The sequence below is a fragment of the Acomys russatus genome, chromosome 1, assembly GCF_903995435.1.
Source record: "Acomys russatus chromosome 1, mAcoRus1.1, whole genome shotgun sequence".
NCBI classification, from domain to species: Eukaryota; Metazoa; Chordata; class Mammalia; order Rodentia; family Muridae; genus Acomys; species Acomys russatus.
Window position 1 is genome coordinate 95,638,249 of NC_067137.1, and position 18,280 is coordinate 95,656,528.

The 18,280-nt window shown below is 46.6% G+C and overlaps 1 protein-coding gene across 1 annotated transcript in view; it reads left to right on the forward strand.

Moving 5' to 3' along the window:
- Positions 1 to 18,280, forward strand: part of Flvcr2 (FLVCR heme transporter 2) — a 62,580-nt gene that overhangs the window by 40,237 nt on the left and 4,063 nt on the right. The window contains exons 3-9 of the mRNA XM_051149525.1: positions 768 to 908; positions 7,776 to 7,843; positions 10,424 to 10,527; positions 14,277 to 14,387; positions 15,426 to 15,531; positions 15,640 to 15,751; positions 16,489 to 16,544. Coding sequence (XP_051005482.1) covers positions 768 to 908; positions 7,776 to 7,843; positions 10,424 to 10,527; positions 14,277 to 14,387; positions 15,426 to 15,531; positions 15,640 to 15,751; positions 16,489 to 16,544 — 698 coding nt within the window. The remainder of the gene's footprint in view (positions 1 to 767; positions 909 to 7,775; positions 7,844 to 10,423; positions 10,528 to 14,276; positions 14,388 to 15,425; positions 15,532 to 15,639; positions 15,752 to 16,488; positions 16,545 to 18,280) is intronic.

Sequence of the window (18,280 nt, forward strand, 5' to 3'; positions counted from 1 at the left end):
CTCTTGTGTGGAACTAGGCCTTAAATAAAATGATGTGGTTTCCCACGATCACTTTTCAGCCTTTGCTACAAGTCTGATTCAGCATTGGTGAAGCTGGGAAGCCACTCTCAGCTTTTTCCTACTTTAATTTTCAGTGACTCAGGGAAAAGCTTGGCTGCCATGTGCCAGACTTTATGACCCCAAAGTCATACCTTTCATTCCCCCTTTGGAAGGAGCTCTGGTTCATAACTTTCCAATGTTTAGCTTTCACTTCTGTGTGTGTGTGTGTGTGTGTGTGTGTGTGTGTGTGTGTGTGTGTGTGTGTCCTTTCACTTCTGCTTTGTGGGATATTATTTGCTGGTTATTACAGGCTGCCTTGATCTTTGAACACTCTGGGAGGCTCAATGATTCTAGTTCTCCGGGGGTTATTAAAGGAAAGGAAATAAAATAAAAATGACAGTGCTGGAGATAATAGCTCAGAGATAGAGTTGCTCGCCTTGTATACTTGAGGCCCTAGGCTCCATTCCTTTTACTGCAAAAAGAGAAAAAACCAAAAAAAAAAAAAAAAACCAAAAAACAAAAACCATGAAAGGACTCTGTGCCAAGCCCCAGACAATGAGAAACAACTTTAGGAGAGGAGTTGGGATGATTTCTCTGGAAACAATGTTATTTCTTTCACAGTCTCAGCCCCTCCCTAGATGATGGAGCCAGCTTGCGTCTGTGTGGCACTCCTGCTGCTGGGCTGGGACCACGTGAATTTCCCATCATCTCTATTACTTTTCTTTCAGTATTCAAGGAGAAGCCCAAGTACCCTCCCAGCAGGGCCCAGTCCCTGAGTTATGCCTTGGCGTCCACTGATGCTTCGTACTTAAGTTCCATCATCCGGCTCTTCAAAAACCTCAACTTCGTGCTCCTGGTCATCACCTATGGTAAGGCGCACAGGTGTCCAGGTGTCCCCCCCCTCAGGCCATAGAGTTCATCTCAGAGACAGCTGCCATTCCCCTTACTAGGGGACCCACATGAAGACCCAGTTGCCCATTGACTACATCTGTGTAGGGTGCCTAAGATCAGAGAGTGTTAAAAACAAGGCCATAGCTGGGCAGTGGTGGTACATGACTTGAGTTCCAGCACTGGTAGAGGCAGAGGCAAGCTGAACTCTTGAGTTCAAGGCCAGCTTGGTCTACAGAGTGAGTTCCAGGACATCCAGGGCTACACATAGAAACCCTGTCTTGAAAAACAAAACAAGAACAAGGCCACAGCATTCAAGACACCTGTGTTTTACATGGCTACCAGTCTGTGAATAAATACCCTTAGTTCAAGAAGTCAAAGGGCTACCCAAGTGCACTGCCTCACAGCCTACACTTGACCTTTTAACCACTGGATAAAGTTAACATGAAATCAAGGGCAACACACTCAGTAACCTGTGAATCAAAGACATGAAATTGGTTTGACAAGACAACCTAAGACTCATTTGGCCATGACTCCCTGTTTTCTATGAGTGCACAATCATTATTTCATAATGCCACTGCCGTCTAACGTGAGCTAAATCCCAGTTCCTACTGTATCCATGGGAGGTCAATACCATAGTTAACCTCGTTTAACAAAGGAAGAATCTAAAACTCAGGGACTGGGTACTTAGCCTAGGGTCACACACTGCAAGTGGCAGAGCCAGAGTCCAAATGCATTCGTTAAACGTGAAAGCCTGCGTTTTCTCCCTTATTACATATCCCAGGCTTCAGGCAAAGCCTCAAGTGAGCCTTCTGGGTCATTCTTCTCAGTGGCTGGGACTACAGGCATGTCCCATCATGCCCAACTCAAAGCCAGCATTTTCCTGCATATTCCACAGGTGCCCATATATTTCTTTCTGGAACTGTGCTTGGCATACAGCAGTCTTAAATTAAATAGCATCTGCACACTAGGTTTATCAATGCCCCTTACCTCAAAACCATCATCTGTTGGGAGTTCAATTCCCAGCAACCATATGATGGCTCACAACCATCTATAATGAGATCTAGTGCCCTCTTCTGGCTTATAGGCCAGAACGCTGTATATGTAATAAGTTAATAAGTAAACAAACAAACAAACAAACAAATCTGAGGGAGAGAGAGAGAGAGAGAGAGAGAGAGAGAAAGAGAGAGAGAGAGAGAGGAGAGTTATTTTCGCAGAGAAGCAGTATACTTTTCAGCTGCACACTAAAGCTGGTAGCCTCTCCATCTACTGTAGACCTCTGGAGACCCTTGTTAGCCTTAGAAGTCTGGTTCTCATTCCTCACGGTGCCTATAAGATCCCAGTTTATAGGCGGTTGTGGTGTATACCTTTAATCCCAGCACTGTAGAGGCAGAGGCAGGCAAATCCATATGAGTTCCAGGCTAGCCTGGTCTACAAAGAGAGTTCTAGGACAGCAAGGGTTATTACACAGAGAAACTCTGTCTCAAATAATGGAACAAAAGAAAGAAAGAAAGAAAGAAAGAAAGAAAGAAAGAAAGAAAAAAGATCCTAGCTTATAAGGAGTTTAACAAAGTACAATGACATGTGTATGCAATTGCCACCATGAAATCCATTATTTTGTATGCTTTTTTGTTTTCCTTTTTTTTTTTTTTTTTTTTAAGACCAGGCTGGCCTTGAACTCTGCCTTCCAAGTGCTGGGATTAAACATGTGTGCCAGAATGCCCAGCTAAAAATAAATCTTATAGGAGGAAGATGGGGCTGGGTGTGGTAGTGCGTGTCTCTGATTCCAGCACTTAAAAAAAATGTTTATTTTATCTTATGTGTGCCATGTACACCACATGTGTGCCTGTTGAATCCTTAGAACTGGGGTTAGGGACGATTGTGGGCATGCTTCTGAAAGGAATATTGGACCCCTTCCTGAACCTTTTGACTCCCTGGCTGTCATGAGGCGAGGATCTCTGATCTACTGCAGATTCCCCACAGTGATGGGCATTGCCTGTCACAGGCCCAGAACAGTGGGGCCAACTCTGAAACCTTGAAGCGGAAAGCAACCTTTCTCTCCTAAGAGTCCACTGTCCCAGGTGTTTTGTCACAGGGACACAGAGCCAGTTAGCACAGCAAGCTCCCTCAAAGACAGAAGCCAATGGTCTAACTTGTTTGCATGCTTCGTTTTCCACGCTTGTCTTCTGGGAATTCAGATCCGGCGGCAGAGGTGGAGGCCTGCCTTGCTGCACATTTGGGAAGTTCTGAAGTAGCCATGGGTAAAGGATGGCCTGCTAGTCTTGGGGTTGCTTCTCTTCCTTGTGAGCCCCACATCCTGGGAGTCCTGGTCTGTTCTTTCATCCTCTGTACTCCTAAAGCCAAAATACCTAATAACACCTAGGCCCCCAGCCTGTCTCTCTACCTGTCTCTCTGTCTCTCTGTCTCTGTCTGTCTCGGTCTCTGTCTCTGTCTCTCTCTCCCACCCTTCCTCCCTTTCTTTTTTTTTTTTCTTTCTTTCTCTTTTTCCTTCTTTCTTTCTTTTTCTTCCTCCCTTCCTCCCCTCCCTCCCTCCCTCTCTTCTTTCTATTTCTTTTTTGTTAAAAATGTATGTTCCCAAGCCCCATTCTAGGAGAATCTAATTTAAATTTTTGAATTTTTAAGCGGTCCTTGAAGTAATTTTTTTTGGCTGGGGGGTGGGGGGGGGGAAACTGGCCTCAAAAAAGGAAGGGATAGCTGGGCATGGTGGCGCACGCCTTTAATCCCAGCACTCGGCAGAGGCAGGCGGATCGCTGTGAGTTCGAGGCCAGACTAGTCTACAAAGTGAGTCCAGGATGGCCAAGGCTACACAGAGAAACCCTGTCTCAAAAAACCAAAAAAAAAAAAAAAAAAAAAAAAAAGGAAGGGAACACTCAGTGATGATCTTCACATCTGCCCACCTCTTTCTCAGGATCCCCACTTCCCAGTGATGTGCCTGGCAGCAGGGCAGGCTCCCAGCATGGACACACCTGCCTCTGCACTGAGTGGATGGGGGCTTATCTTGCTGTAGCGATCCCCTGGATTTATGGAGGTGGTACGATGCCCTCAGGCAGGCCCTGCATTTCATCCCTGCTCTTTCAGCTCTTGGGTGTGAGGCGCTCAACCCTTTGGTCTGCTTGCGTTGTCTGACTTGTCTGGCAACGTTTGCAGATATGGGGCAGGGCACCTGAAGATTGATTCAAGGATCACGTATCAATCGCCAGCTCCTCTGGGATGAGTGCATAGAGCACGGGAAAGATGGACGGCCTTCCAGAGCGTCCTTCTGCTCCCTGCCTTTCTCTACCTTTACCATGTCTGTGCAGCTGGGCATGGGAGAGGCTAATAATAAACCCCACTAGCTAACTAAGTCAGTATGTCCAACTTCAGTAGTGTTAGAATCACTTGGGAGGTTTACATAAATACAGATTATGGGGGCTCGTTCCCAGAGCGCCTGATGCAGTTGGGTCCGGGGTCGGGTTGGACACATGCCAATAGACTACACATGGTCACTAACCACTGATCATCCCCACCCCCCCACCCCAGCTCAGCTTTAGCATCCTGGACCATGTTGCTCAGGACTCTCCCCTCACAAAAGTGCTAATATTGAGGTGTGTCTCCCCTCTTTTAGGTAATGTTTTTGTTTCCTTGTGTCCTTGTTCATCCAAGCTGGGGACCTATGCTGAGAGCAGCGGTGGTGTCACCTAAAGCCAACTGCTCACTTACCTTTGGCAGGGTCAGGCTAGGCCAGGAGGGAAGATAATAGGGTGAGAAGAGAAGACAGCAGGGAGCTGTTTTCTTTTTCCCCTGTTCTCTCCCACATTCCGGCCTACCCCACTTGTCTCCTGATGACTCTTTTGACACAGGAATGGAATTCTAAGTGTGTGGGTGTGTGGCTGAAGTTAGTTGCTACTAATTTCTAGTAAGACGCTAACTAAACACTCTACACGTTTACTATCTGTGGGTGAGTATGCACGTGTGCCTCCATGTATTGCTGAGGAGGTCAAAGGCTGCTTGCAGAAGTAGATCTCCATTTACCATGTGGGTCCTGGGGGGACTTGGGCCCTCAAATGTGGTGTCAGGTATTTTTATCCACTGAGCCATCTCTCTGGTCCTCTGTAAGATGTTTTCTTATGTGACAAGCACTAGCCTGGCAGTTGTGATAACTTTGGGTAACATTCGGCGTGTGTTGGTCCACTGTGGCCCTGACATGTTGAAGAGGCCACATTGAGCCCAACCGTTTGCATCTGTGGGGTGACCTTCTGAGAGACGCTGGGATGGGATGAAACTGGCCTGGCTTGGAGACACCTTTGTTTTGAACCATGAAACCTAGTGATTAAGGGCTCCGGAGACACCAGTGGTAAATCCAGAGCCAGATTTACCCTTTACTTTAATGCCTGTGTGCTTGTGGGAATGGGATGAAATTTCTTATCTATTCTGCATGAGAATCTGACCTTCACTTTGTGTCTTGTTCCCTTGGGAGCCTGATGTACAGAGCACTTCAACTATGTTTCAGCAGTGTTGCTTATGATAAAAAATGACCTGTGACAGACAGACCTGGTCCCGGGCCATTCAGTGTGTCTCTGAGAACAGGGCCCCTTTTCACTGCTCCATCCTTTATGGCTAGAGAGGTGTGCTCCAGGAAGGAAGATCAGTGTACTCAACCTTCATTGTTCCCTAGCCAAAACCTTCAGGCCCAAAGAGAAACAGCATCTAGATATCTCTGGAATCTGAGACTCTGTGGACTGGTTCCACTGAAGATGAACCCAAGGCTGTCCTGCTGTGTGCTCTGTCTCATACCCTTCTCCGTACTCGAATGTGAAGAGTCCCTGTGGTAGTCTTGTTAGCCTCAATATGCTGTTAAAGCAAAAACAAACAAACAACCCTTGTATGCATATGGAGTGCCTAGCTGTCCTTTTTTTTTTTTTTTTTTTTTTTTAGATAGGATCTTACCCAGACTGGCTTCTTACTTATAATCCTCCTGCCTCAGTCTCCAAATGCTGGGATTATGTGGGCTATGACTAGCAGTACGTATCACCTCACTCAGTTTTGGGTTTGCTTTCTAACTGTGTGCATTTTTCTCATCTATAAAATAAGGTTGCTGACACTGCTAACGTCTAGGGAAGCTATAAAGATCGTAAGGTCCAGATGCGGGCGTGGTGGCGCACGCCTTTAATCCCAGCACTAGGGAGACAGAGGCAGGCAGATCACTGTGAGTTTGAGGCCAGCCTGGTCTACAAAGTGAGTCCAGAACAGCCAAGGCCACACAGAAAGACCCTGTCTTGAAAAACCAACCAACCAAACAAACAAAAAACCGAAAAAACAAAGAACAAACAAACAAACAAAAACCAAACCTGTAAGGCCCTTAGAATAGGGCTACACTTATGTACGTGGTGCTGTCACCGTTATCATCTTCGTCATCCTCGCTACCATCATAGTCATCCTGAAGGAAGGCCAGTAGGCCCTTTCTCCTTTGGGTCAGTCCCAATCTCAGCATAGCTACTGAGTCACTGTATGACTTTGGGCGAATCACTTATTATCTACTTACTTTCTGTCTTTGTTTGCTTCCTTTCTTTGTATATGTGTTTATATATACACATATGTGTATGTATAACATATGTTTATATCTATAGATAAACATGTGTTTATTTCTATATAAAAACATGTTTATATATACATATATGTTTATGAGGATGTGTGCATATGTACATGCGCAGAGGCCAGAGGTCACTATTAGGTGTCTTTCTCAGTCACTCTCTAACTTTTTGTTTTATTTTCAAGACAGAGTTTCTCTGTGTAGCCTTGGCTGTCTTGGACTCCCAGGCGGGCCTTGAACTCACAAAGATCCACCTGCCTCTGCCTCCCAAGTTCTGGGATTAAAGGCGTGTGCCACCACTGCCCAGTCACTACCTTAAAAAAAAGTATTCTGATTTATTCTTTGAAATTTTTTATATATTTATATAAAACATTTTGGTTATATTTATCTACTGCCTCCCTCCGGTTCCTCATAGTGTCCCCCGTTCTGTCTCCCTCCCAATTCACCATATATATATATTTTTTGAAGTAGAGTCTCTGACTGAAACCTGGAGTTTGTCAGGTTTGCTAGGCTGGCCAGCCAGTGAGCTCCAGGCTCCGCTTGTCCCTGTCCTTCCCCCGAGCTCTAGGGCTGCAGACTCCAGAGGCCACACTTCGCTCTTTGCATGTATACTAGAGATCCGAAACTCAGCTCCCCGTGCTTGAGTGGCAGGATCTTTACTACTGAGCCACCTCCCCAGCCCCCTGGTCTCTCTTTCTGCCAGCAGTTTCTAGGTTCACCGTTATCTGTTGAATAAACTGATGAAGTAGGGCATCAACTAAGTGCTCATTTGGATGTAGTTTAGTTTTGAGTGGTAGATCTGTGAGTGGAGAGAGGAGAGAAACAGCCAGCAGGTGGAAGGTGCCAAGGCTCCAAGGTCTGGATGCTCAGAGAGAGAATAGGGTCTCTGGGAAGAGGTAGAGAGTGTCCACTGCTTGTTTGAACCTCGCAGGTCCAGACAAAGTTGAAAGGAGGAACACAGATGGTTCTGACCTGGAGTGGTCCTCCACAGAATCATTTCCAGGGCAGGCTAAAGGGATCATGGTGTAATGGCACGTGGCTAAGAAAGGGTTATGGTGGTTGCTCTGAGTTGTTTTCTGAAGAACTGGACAGACACCTCATATTTCCCTGAAGTTTTCTCCTCTGTGGATACTGCACAGAGAGGCCGAGGCAATGAGGATTTCGTCTGACCTCCCTGATGGCTGCGGGGAAGAGGGAGATGCTAGCCCATGATCTGAGAGAAGGCTCATCCTAATGTCTTTCAACCTCCTTCCTTCAGGTCTGAACGCTGGTGCTTTCTACGCCTTATCCACTCTGCTGAATCGCATGGTGATCTTGCACTTCCCGGTAAGGCGGGGTGATACTAAAAGTTTGAGCCTGTCTCTGTAGAGGCTGGGCGGAGATTCACTCCTCGGTCTAGTTCTAGCTAGCCTCTGATGGTGGTGCGCTTATGGAGGGAGACGGTCCTGGGTCCAATTTAAGTTTTGGTGGTATTAAACTATGGCATAGTATGATTATGACAAGTTTGTTACTATCTTAGACGTCTTCCTTTTCTACAAAAGGCGTATGATCACACGCGCACACACACACAAGCGCGCGCATGTGCGCGCGCGCACACACACACACACACACACACACACACACTTTTTAAAATTATATTTGAGGCAGGGTCCCACTATACAGCCTTGGATAGGAACTTGAAGAGATCTGTCTGCCTCTGTCTCTGCCTCCTGAGTGCTGGGATGAAAGTCGTCTGCCACCACACCCAATTACAATTGAAATATTATTTTTTTTTAAGAGTAGAGAATAGGGCTGGAGAGATGGCTCAGAGGTTAACAACACTGTCTGCTCTTCCAAGAGGTCCTGAGTTCAATTCCACATGGCAGCTCACAACAATCTATAATGAGATCTGATGCCCTCTTCTGGCCTGCAGGTGTACATGCAGATAGAGCACTCATACACATAAAATAAATAAATCAGTGAAGCACCACCACCACCACCACCCACCACCCACCCCCAGACAGGATTTCTTTGTGTAGCCTTGGCTGTCCTAAACTCTTCGCAGACCAGGCTGGCCTTGAACTCACAGAGATCTACCTGCCTCTACCTCCCAAGTTCTGGGATTAAAGGTGTGCCACTCCTCCTGGCTCATAAATAAATCTTTTAAAAAAGAGTAGAGACTAAGGGCTGGAGAGATGTCTCAGTGGCTAAGAGCACTAGCTACTCCTCCTGGGGACCTGGATTCAGTACTCAGAACACACATGGCGACTCACAACCACTTATAACTTCAGTTCCAGGGCACTAGAAACCTTCTAGTAGCTTCTGAAACCACCAGGTACCCAAACATATAAAACAAAATTAAATTAAAATGTTTATAAGAGGACTAAAGAATAAGTAATGACACTTGTGCATGTGTATATTCATATACTACTTATTTATTATGACATGGGCAAGGCTTAATTTCGAACACCTATATATTCAATTAAAGTGTTTTGGTTTTTCCTAATTTTATTTATTTTTATGTGTATGGGTGTTTTATCTGCCTGAATGTCTATTCACCATATGCATGCTTAATATCCATAGCAACTGGAGTTACAGGCAGGTGTGAGCTGCATACGGGCACTGGGAATTGAACTCTGCTCTCCAGGAAGAGCAGCCAATTCTTCCCAGCTCTTAATGGCTGAGTTATCTCTCCAGCCTCAGTATTTTATTTCTTAATAATTAATATATTTTGAGACAGGGTCTTTCTATGTAGACCTGGATGTTCTGGAACCAATTAAAGCATTTATGAAAAATGTTTCCAGAACCCTGGATATTGGGAAAGCGAAGCTGAGTGTCATAGAGTCTGGTGCACCAAGGCCATGGATGTCACACTTGCAGTGGCAGAAGCCACCATCTTTAGATATTCCTGTTTTCAGAGATGGCTCAAAGATCATATCCTAGTTCTGGGGGTAGGAGAGATGGCTCAGTGGTTAAGAGCACTGGCTGTTCTTCCAGAGGACCTGGGTTCAATTCCTAGTATCCACATGGCAGCTCACACCTGTCTGTAACTCCTGCTCTTGGCGATCAACACCCTCACATAGACATATGTGCAAGCAAAACACCAATGCACATGCAATGAAAATACATTAATTAAAACAAAATAAAACAAAAAAAGGATGCCTGCAACCTCGTGCTGGCAGAATAATCTCACTGTGCCTCTGTATTGCAACATCAAATGGGGACAAACTGATTCCTAATTGTATGATTGGGATTATGAGAATTAAATAATGTCAATATTTTATATATTATTATATTAATAATATAACATAATAATATTATAATATTTTTATTAATTATTATTATTAAGAGTGTCTAACATGTTTTGACTGCAAAATGACATTGTTATCTATAAATGTGTTGGCCTACATTCATAGCTACCCTAAGATGCATGGCCACAGGTTAGACCCACCTGACAAACAGAAGGATGAAATATGGTAAATACGTATGTTCCAGTAGAGTTTTCCTATCTATAAAAATGGAAACAATGATACATAAGCTAGAATTGCTATAAGGATTAAATTTAAAATACCTGGGCTGAGCATGGTGATGCACCCCTCTAATCCCAGCAGAGGCTGGTGGATTTCTGTAAGTTCAAGGCCAGCCTGGTCTACAGAGCAAGTTCCAGACAGGGCTACATAGTAATACCCTGTTTCAAAAAAATAAAAGTAAATTAAAATATAATATGTATCTGCCTGAAAGTGGTTCTAAGGATAGAATTTGCTTGCTCATGGTACCCTAGCATACATAAATACACAGCTGGGTTATTATTATTGGGAAGAGCAACTCTTCTAGAATTTTCTCCAGGTTGTTGTCATAGGAGCCATCTTGTCCTGCTAAATACTGGCCATAATGGATGCCGCAGGGTGGTCTCTGTGGTTTCCACAGGGGGAAGAAGTGAATGCTGGAAGAATCGGTCTGACCATTGTCATCGCAGGGATGTTTGGAGCTATGATCTCAGGCATCTGGCTGGACAAGACCAAAACCTACAAGTGAGTGACTCTTTTTGGATCAAGAATTGGGGGAGCCCTTGCTTTTGAAACACACACTCATTAGGAACATAGCTCATTCGCTTCTGGGGAGGGGTAGCAGCTGGAGGTCTGAGCCATCAAGCAGGCAGTTCTAAACTTTGTGTGAGTTGCAGTTTTCTCATTTACAAAGCGGAACTCTGTACTCATTCTGTGGGATTGGGAGGACTAGGGATAGTGGACTCGAAGGCCAGCTTAGTCTTCCTCCCCATCCGAAAGCCTTGTGGAAGGGACAGAGGACAGAGAAGTGAAAACAAATGGGAAAAAACTCTCAGCAGTTGGCAAGTTTGTGGAAACCCCCAAGGAGGCATGAAGAGGTGATCTCCCTGACCCATGTCCTTGGCTGCTCTGGACTAACTGAGCTCTATGTGTTGTACTCCAGTTTGCAATGCATTTAATCTTGCAATGTTTCTTAAATCTTGTTGGCACATCTCATGATGTGCTCTGGGCTCAAAGATCCAGTAATAGTAAAAGAGTTTAGTATATGCCAACCTAATCCTGGCCTATAAATACAAAATCCTGACACCCCATTCTGCAGATGCCAATGCAGTAGAATGGGCTACTCTGTAGAGTGCAAGCTTGAGCTTGGAGAGATGGCTCTGTTGATGAAAACTCTTGCCCTGTAAGCATGGGAACCTATGTTTGACCCCCACACCCACCCACCAGGATGCACATGAAAAGGCACACATGGTGGCATGTGCTTGTAATCTCAGCCCTGGGATGAAGACAGGAGAACCTCTGGGGTTTGCTAGGCAGCAGTTCATCAGCCAGCCTCGAAGGGATGCTCCAGAGAGCAGAGACATAGAGGACAGCCTCCCAACCTATTTCTAACCCACACCCATGTGTTGAGAATCGAACTCAGGACCTGTGCATGCTAGGCAAGTAGTAGAGCACTGAGCTATACTGCCAGTCCTGTCCTTCCCTTCTGCTTGCAACTCTGCGGTGCTCCCCATGCAGAGGGTCTTCAGTGAGCACTAGCTGTAGGTCAGCTGCTGGGATGGTCCTGCACTGGAGTAAGCAGCATTTTGGGCTGCTTGGTCAAAGCCCACAAAGTCCCCAGTGTCTGGTGGCAACAGGCAGTGGTAGACCTGTTTTCAGCCATACAAAGCCACTTCTGTGAGCCTCTGGGCAGGTTAAGTCTCACTTTGACTGGCCTAGTCAAAGGCCAGCTGAGGCCACTCCCAAGGATGTGGCTGCCAGGCTTACGATGACGACGACGACGACGATGAGCCCGGTCGGTAATTACTGCTGGTAAAACTTGGCTGCCATCTCGTCTCTGCATCTGTTAGTTGCTTGTTTTAGCCAGATACAAAAGCACTGAGGGCCAGCCACCCCCAGACAAGAGGACAGCAGTGTCCCTTCTTCCAGGGCCTGCCCTGCAGCAGGAGAAGGGAGGGATTGGAATGTTGGCTTGGCTGGGTCGTGGGCAGCCAGATGACTTAGCGAACACAGTAAAGGCCTGGGGAGACTTGTGCTCTGCCCTCTTCAGAGCCCAGACATAGCCAGTTCTTAGGATCACCCAACATCCAGAACCAGCTGTCCGTCAGCTCGCATCCTCTCCAAACTCCTGGGTTTGTCGATTCTTGGTTGAAGGCTGGAGACTGGGAACTGCTTAGCTCAGGCTGGGACTAGGAATAGTTTTGTTTTGTTCAAGTAGCCACTGTTGGAAAGTAGAGTTGCGGTTTAACAAACACGGCAAAAAGAAAGGGTTTTTGTTTTTTGTGTACTCTCTGGTGAGTTTGTGGAATCACTGAGAATGACTCAAGGTCATGAGCATGTTTTCTGCAGGGTGGCAGGAATAGAGGGAATAGGTAGGGGTGAAGGGGGCAGGTCCCTCATCCACACACCCGAGTGAGAGGAACCTCCTCTAGAGACTCTGGCTTTGACTTCTTCCCAAGAGGCAGCAGGCTGCACAGTAAGTTATCATTCCGCTGTGTAGCTCGAGACAGTGCTGATGGTTCAAACTCAGCTTCGATTCAGATCCTACTTTCTGCAATTACTCTCCTAGGGACTTTTTGTTTTTGTTTGTTTGTTTTGAGACAAGGTTTTGCTGTGTAGCCCTGGATGTCCTGGAATTCATTCTGTAGACCAGGCTGGTCTTGAACTCAGAGGTCCACCTGCCTCTGGCACCAGAGTGCTGGGATTAAAGGTGTGCATCACCACCACCACCTGACTTTAAACACATAAGGAACCTCTGTTTCTTTATTGGTAAAACTAGGGGTTGCAGAGATTCCTTTGCAGGGTTGATTGCAGTCATAAACACATGTACAGTATGTAAGTGAGTGAACTCCAATAGAACTATTAGTCTCATATACCATAGTGTGCTTGATGGTGTTCCACTGTGTCCCTGGCTTCCACAGAGACAAGTGCAGGCTTTGAGCAGTCATGTCTGAGTCCTGCTGTTCATAGTGTGCTGAGCCAGCCCCCTATGGGAAGTGGTACAAGGAGCAGAATGCAGGTCTGTTGGCGGGAATCAGGGCCAACAAGAGTCCTGGGAGGCCAGCGCTGTGAAGGGAGTGTGTGGAAGAGTGTGGGTGTGGGGAGCCTGCCATCAAACCCAGCACAAAGAGAAAGGCAGCAGGGAGTAGGCGGTGGCGTCTCCCTTTGGCTTTGGAGTCAAGCACTTAGCTCAGAACTAGAGAGCTTTGTCTTTCAGCTCTATTGTCTGGAGCAGAGTAGCTCAGATTCAATAGATTCAACAGGAAAAGCTGTGCAATGGCCACAGGAAGAAATTACAGAGGAAGTCGCCAAGCCGGGCTACCACCCAGCATTGCTATGGGAGGTTGATAGTCCAAATGCCGCAAGCAGTATTGAAAGCTTTAAGGAGGGGCTGGAGCAGTGGCTGGCTCAGCGGCTAAGAGCGCTGGCTGCTCTTCCAGAGGTCCTGAGTTCAATTCCCAGCAACCATATGGTGGCTCATGTCCATCTATAATGAGGTTTGGTGTCCTATACTGGTGTGCAGACATAACACTGTATATGTAATAAATAATTTTTTTAAAAAGAAAGCTTTAAGGAGCTGAGTGGTGGTGGTATGGCAGTGGTGCATGCCTTTAATCCTAGGACTCTGGAGGCAGAGGCAGGTGGATCTCTGAGTAGGAGATCAGCCTGGTATATAGGGTGAGTTCCAGGACAGCCAGGGCTACACAGAAGATGCCCTGTCTCAAAAGCCAAAAACAGAAAGACAAACAAAAAAGAAAGCAAGTTTTAAGATGGCCTTAACCAACATCACCTTGACTATAGCTGATGCTTGTCTTGTTATCCACCCCACCTCTGTGTGTGTGTGTGTGTGTGTGTGTGTGTGTGAGAGAGAGAGAGAGAGAGAGAGAGAGAGAGAGAGAGAGAGAGAGAGAGAGAGAGAGAGAGAGAGAGAGAAATAGAGAGAAACAGAGAGAGAGAGAAACAGAGAGACAGACACAGAGACAGATGGGGTGCAGCCAGGTTAGGCGTGTGGGGAGGTCTGTACAGAAAAAGAGCACGCGGCCAGCAGAACAGCTTCGTATTTACCTATTCTTACTCTTTGTACCACTGACCACGGTGTGATTATTAACTGTGAATGAATAATTGTTGGCCTAGTGTTGGCAGATGTGCCAGCACACAGAAGAAAGCTGGAAATAGAACAGATGTTCAGTATATCCCTGTGGAACCAACAGATTAGCCTGCTAGGTGCTGTTAAGGTAAAACGTGTGACTCAATTCCTTTGCATTTATCCACAGGGAGACAACCCTGGTAGTGTATATCATGACTCTGGTGGGCATGGTGGTATACACATTCACCTTGGACCTGGGCCGTTTATGGGTAGTATTCATCACTGCTGGTACACTGGGGTAAGTTTCAGGTCTCCCATGATGAGTTGGAAGACACGTCCCCTGGCTCCCAGAGTGGCCAGTAGCCTAGGATACAATGCATGTCCCCTTTGCTGCCTTCTCACTGGCCTCAGGAGATGTGAAAATGGTGCCAAGGGGTCTTTTTGGTACTTGAGGAATAGACCAGGTAGGGTGGTGCATGCCTTCAGTGCCAGCACCCAGGAAACAGATGCAGGCAGGTTCCTGTGAGTTTGAGGCCAACCTGGTCTACATAGTACATTCCAGGATAGCTAGGGCTAATGTACAGAGACTCTGTCTCAAAACAAAACAAGAGCCATAAAAAAGAACCCAGACCAAAACAAAAATGGAATCACATCAGGTAGCTGGGTTGTCCTGTTGGGATGGAATGAAGCATGGCTCAGTCTGGGGTTCAGTTCTGCTACCAACTGTTAGAGCACCGCACATGCCACATGATACTCTGAGCTTCTCTGTCTCCTCATCTGAAAAGGAAGATAAGTAAGGCCAACTTCGTAGGGCAGTTGGAAGGAAGGCGAGAAACCATGATATGACGATGACACAGGGACGCATGGTGTGGGTGGAAGGAGGAGTTAGAACTGGCGTCTTTAGGTGTGTGGAGTGAGAAAAGAAATGCGCGGAGCCACAGGCCTTTTGCAGAGACTTTGCTGGCCTCCACCTCCCAGCTTGTTTCCTTCAGGCAGTAGGAGCATGCCTGTGAGAGTGAGAGGCACTTGGCATCAGGGACTTTTCCTTCCAACCCAGGGCCTGAGGACCTAGGACACATATTCTCAGCTGAAAGTGAAACACACCAACCACTCGTGCCCCTTTCATAACTGCTAATGTGTCATTGCTGGCTAGCGGGAAGAGCGTGGAAGACATTAGAGAGCTGCTGGGCACGGAACATGCAGAGAGCTCCCTGTTTTGACAGATGGCCTGATGGGAAGAGAAAAGCAAGGGAGGGAGGGACTCTAAGGGGGAAGGTGGGCTCCCATTCTTGTCCTGGAGGCTCTCCATCACTTTGCTCTCTGGTCTGGACTGCAGCTTCTTCATGACTGGCTATCTGCCCCTGGGGTTTGAGTTTGCTGTGGAGCTCACGTACCCGGAGTCTGAAGGCATGTCATCGGGCCTCCTCAATGTGTCAGCACAGGTAGGGCCATGTTCTCTCTTCGGCCCCCTGCTTCGCTGCGATCCTGTTACAATATGGCATCTTAATCGATTAAGCCCTTGTTTCCCTGCCTGCCTTATGCTTCTCCAGGTATTTGGGATCATCTTCACCATCTCCCAAGGCCACATCATCGACAACTATGGGACCAGTCCTGGAAACATCTTCCTCTGTGTGTTCCTTGCCCTTGGATCAGCGCTCACTGGTGAGTGGGGACCTCAGAGCAAGATGAGGTTCAGGCTACTCAATGGGATGTTGGCAATTTGGGACCTGTGTCTTTTTTTTTTTTTTTTTGGTTTTTGGTTTTTCTAGACAGGGTTTCTCTGTGTAGCCTTAGCCATCCTGGACTCACTTTGTAGACCAGGCTGGCCTCGAACTCGCAGCGATCCGCCTGCCTCTGCCTCCCGAGTGCTGGGATTAAAGGCGTGCACCGCCACGCCCGGCTGGGACCCGTGTCTTCACTGATGATTATAGTGAGGGGCACATATGTGGGAGACAGATGGGAGGGGTTGATAGATCTCTGTTTGTGATATCTGTTTGCATGTATTCGTGTCTTCTGGCATCAGAAGGCCCATGTTTGATGTTGACTCCCACAGCTTGTCCAATGGGTCAGGCTCTGGGGGGTGCCTCAGTTTCCTAATTTGTACCGTGAAGATTTGATGGTGGTGGTTAGCACGATATGTGCAAAGGCCCTTTTAAGAGACCCTTAAGTGAATGCTAGCATCACCACTGGATTCTGCCTCTCCAGGACAGCAGTGACGTGGGACCTTTTTAAGATGGGTAATGGTGCCAGTCGCATCTTGACGGTCTGAAGTAGAATTGGGTTAGTTGTGATGCTTAGGAAAAGGAGGATTCCTTCTCTTGTATGAACTTGACCAGTGGATCTTTTTCATGACTCTGACTTTGACACTCTTGTTTTTTTGTTTTTTGTTTTTATCTCAGCTTTCATTAAGGCAGATCTTCGGAGACAGAGGGCAAACAAAGATGCTCCTGAGACTGTGAGTGTGTGGGAGCTTGGAGTGGGTAGGAGCTGGGACCTGAGATTTGATAAGGATGTGGCAACCCAGGAGCTCCCAGAGGAACTGGTTTTTGTCATGACTGTGAGACCAGCTCACCTCTCATAAACATGGCATCCAAAGAATTTCCTCAGTGGGTGTCCAGTGTTGCTCCTCTCTTAGAATCTTCTTCCACTTTCTTTTCTAAATTTTTCAAAAGATTTATTTTTATTTTGTATGTATGAGTGTTTGCCTGCTTGTACACATGTGTACCGTGTGCATGCCTAGTGACCACAGAGGCCAGAAGAAGGTATCAGATCCCTTGATCTGGTGGAGCTGCACATGGTTCTGAGCCACCATGTGGGTGCTGGGAACCTAAGTCCTCTACAGGAGCAGCCACTGACCATGGACCTGTTTCTCCATCCCCTTCTTTACTTTCCACCAGCCTCCAGTCTCCTTGTTGTGCTCCTCAGAGCATCGTCATTATTGTCACAAACTGCTACTCTTGTGGTCCTGAGCCAAGGCTTGAGTCCTTGGCTTCACTGTGTGACTAGCAAGGGAGTATCACTCTGTGCTGGTAGTGGTGACAGCCTCTTAGGCAGAGTTTACGGGCATGGAGCCACCAGGCTGCCAGAAGAACTCTAAAAGGGCAGGAGCTGGCAGCAGTGGAAGAGGGTGTGGGGCCAGGAGGATGCTCTAGAACATACCACCCTCCTCTGTCCTTGTCAGCTGGGAGCCACTTTAGCCAAAATGATAAGATTATGTGTGAGCAAGGGCCTAGGGGAGCTCAGTGGCAGTGTTCACTCAAGTCCAGTCCCCAGCATGGAGCAGGAGGCAGAGTCAAGTGCGGATGGAAGGAATTGCACTCGTGAGGAACCAAAGTAGGATACTTGTTATGCACACACATTTACACACACACACACACACACACACACACACACACACACACACCATCAAACTCACTACAGACAGACTATATCCTTTGTAGAAAACCGAAAATAAAAACCCTAGAAAACATACAAAAGTCTCAAAATAATTTAATAATTCTATCTTGTAGATATGTACTATTTACCATTTATGCATGTCCATGCATGTGGATATGTACACACACACACACACACACACACACACACACACACACATACACACTTCTTTTCTTTTTCATGTGTATGCATACTTGCATATGTGCAGGCCCATGGTTGGCATCAGGAATCTCCCTTAGTCATCTCTACCTTTGATGTTGAGGCACACTCTCTAGCTGAACCCATTGCTTGTGCATATAGCTAGTTTGGTTAGCCAGGTTGTTCTGGGGAATCCCTTGTCCCCATCTTCTGAGTGCTAGAAAACAGGGGTCACCATGGCCACCATGGTCTGAGTGGGCTCTAGGGACCTGAACTCATGCTGTCATGCTTATCTGGAAAATGCATTAACCACTCACCCAGCCAATTCTTAGCCTTGGCTGGTTTGTTTGGTTGTTTTTTTTCTCCCTCCCTCCCTCCCTCCTCCCTCCCTCTCTCCCTCCTTCCCTTCATCCCTCTCTTCCCTCCTTCTTTAAATAGACTCTATTCTAATTACTGCAACACTCCCAGGCTACTGATCTTCTACAGTACACTTTTAATGACCTCACCGTGTTCTTTAATATGAGCAAGCCATGATTTGTTTACCAATTTTCTTTTTGGACATTAAAAATATTTTTGATTGTTACAACCAGTACTATAATTAGTGGCTGGTTAACTCTG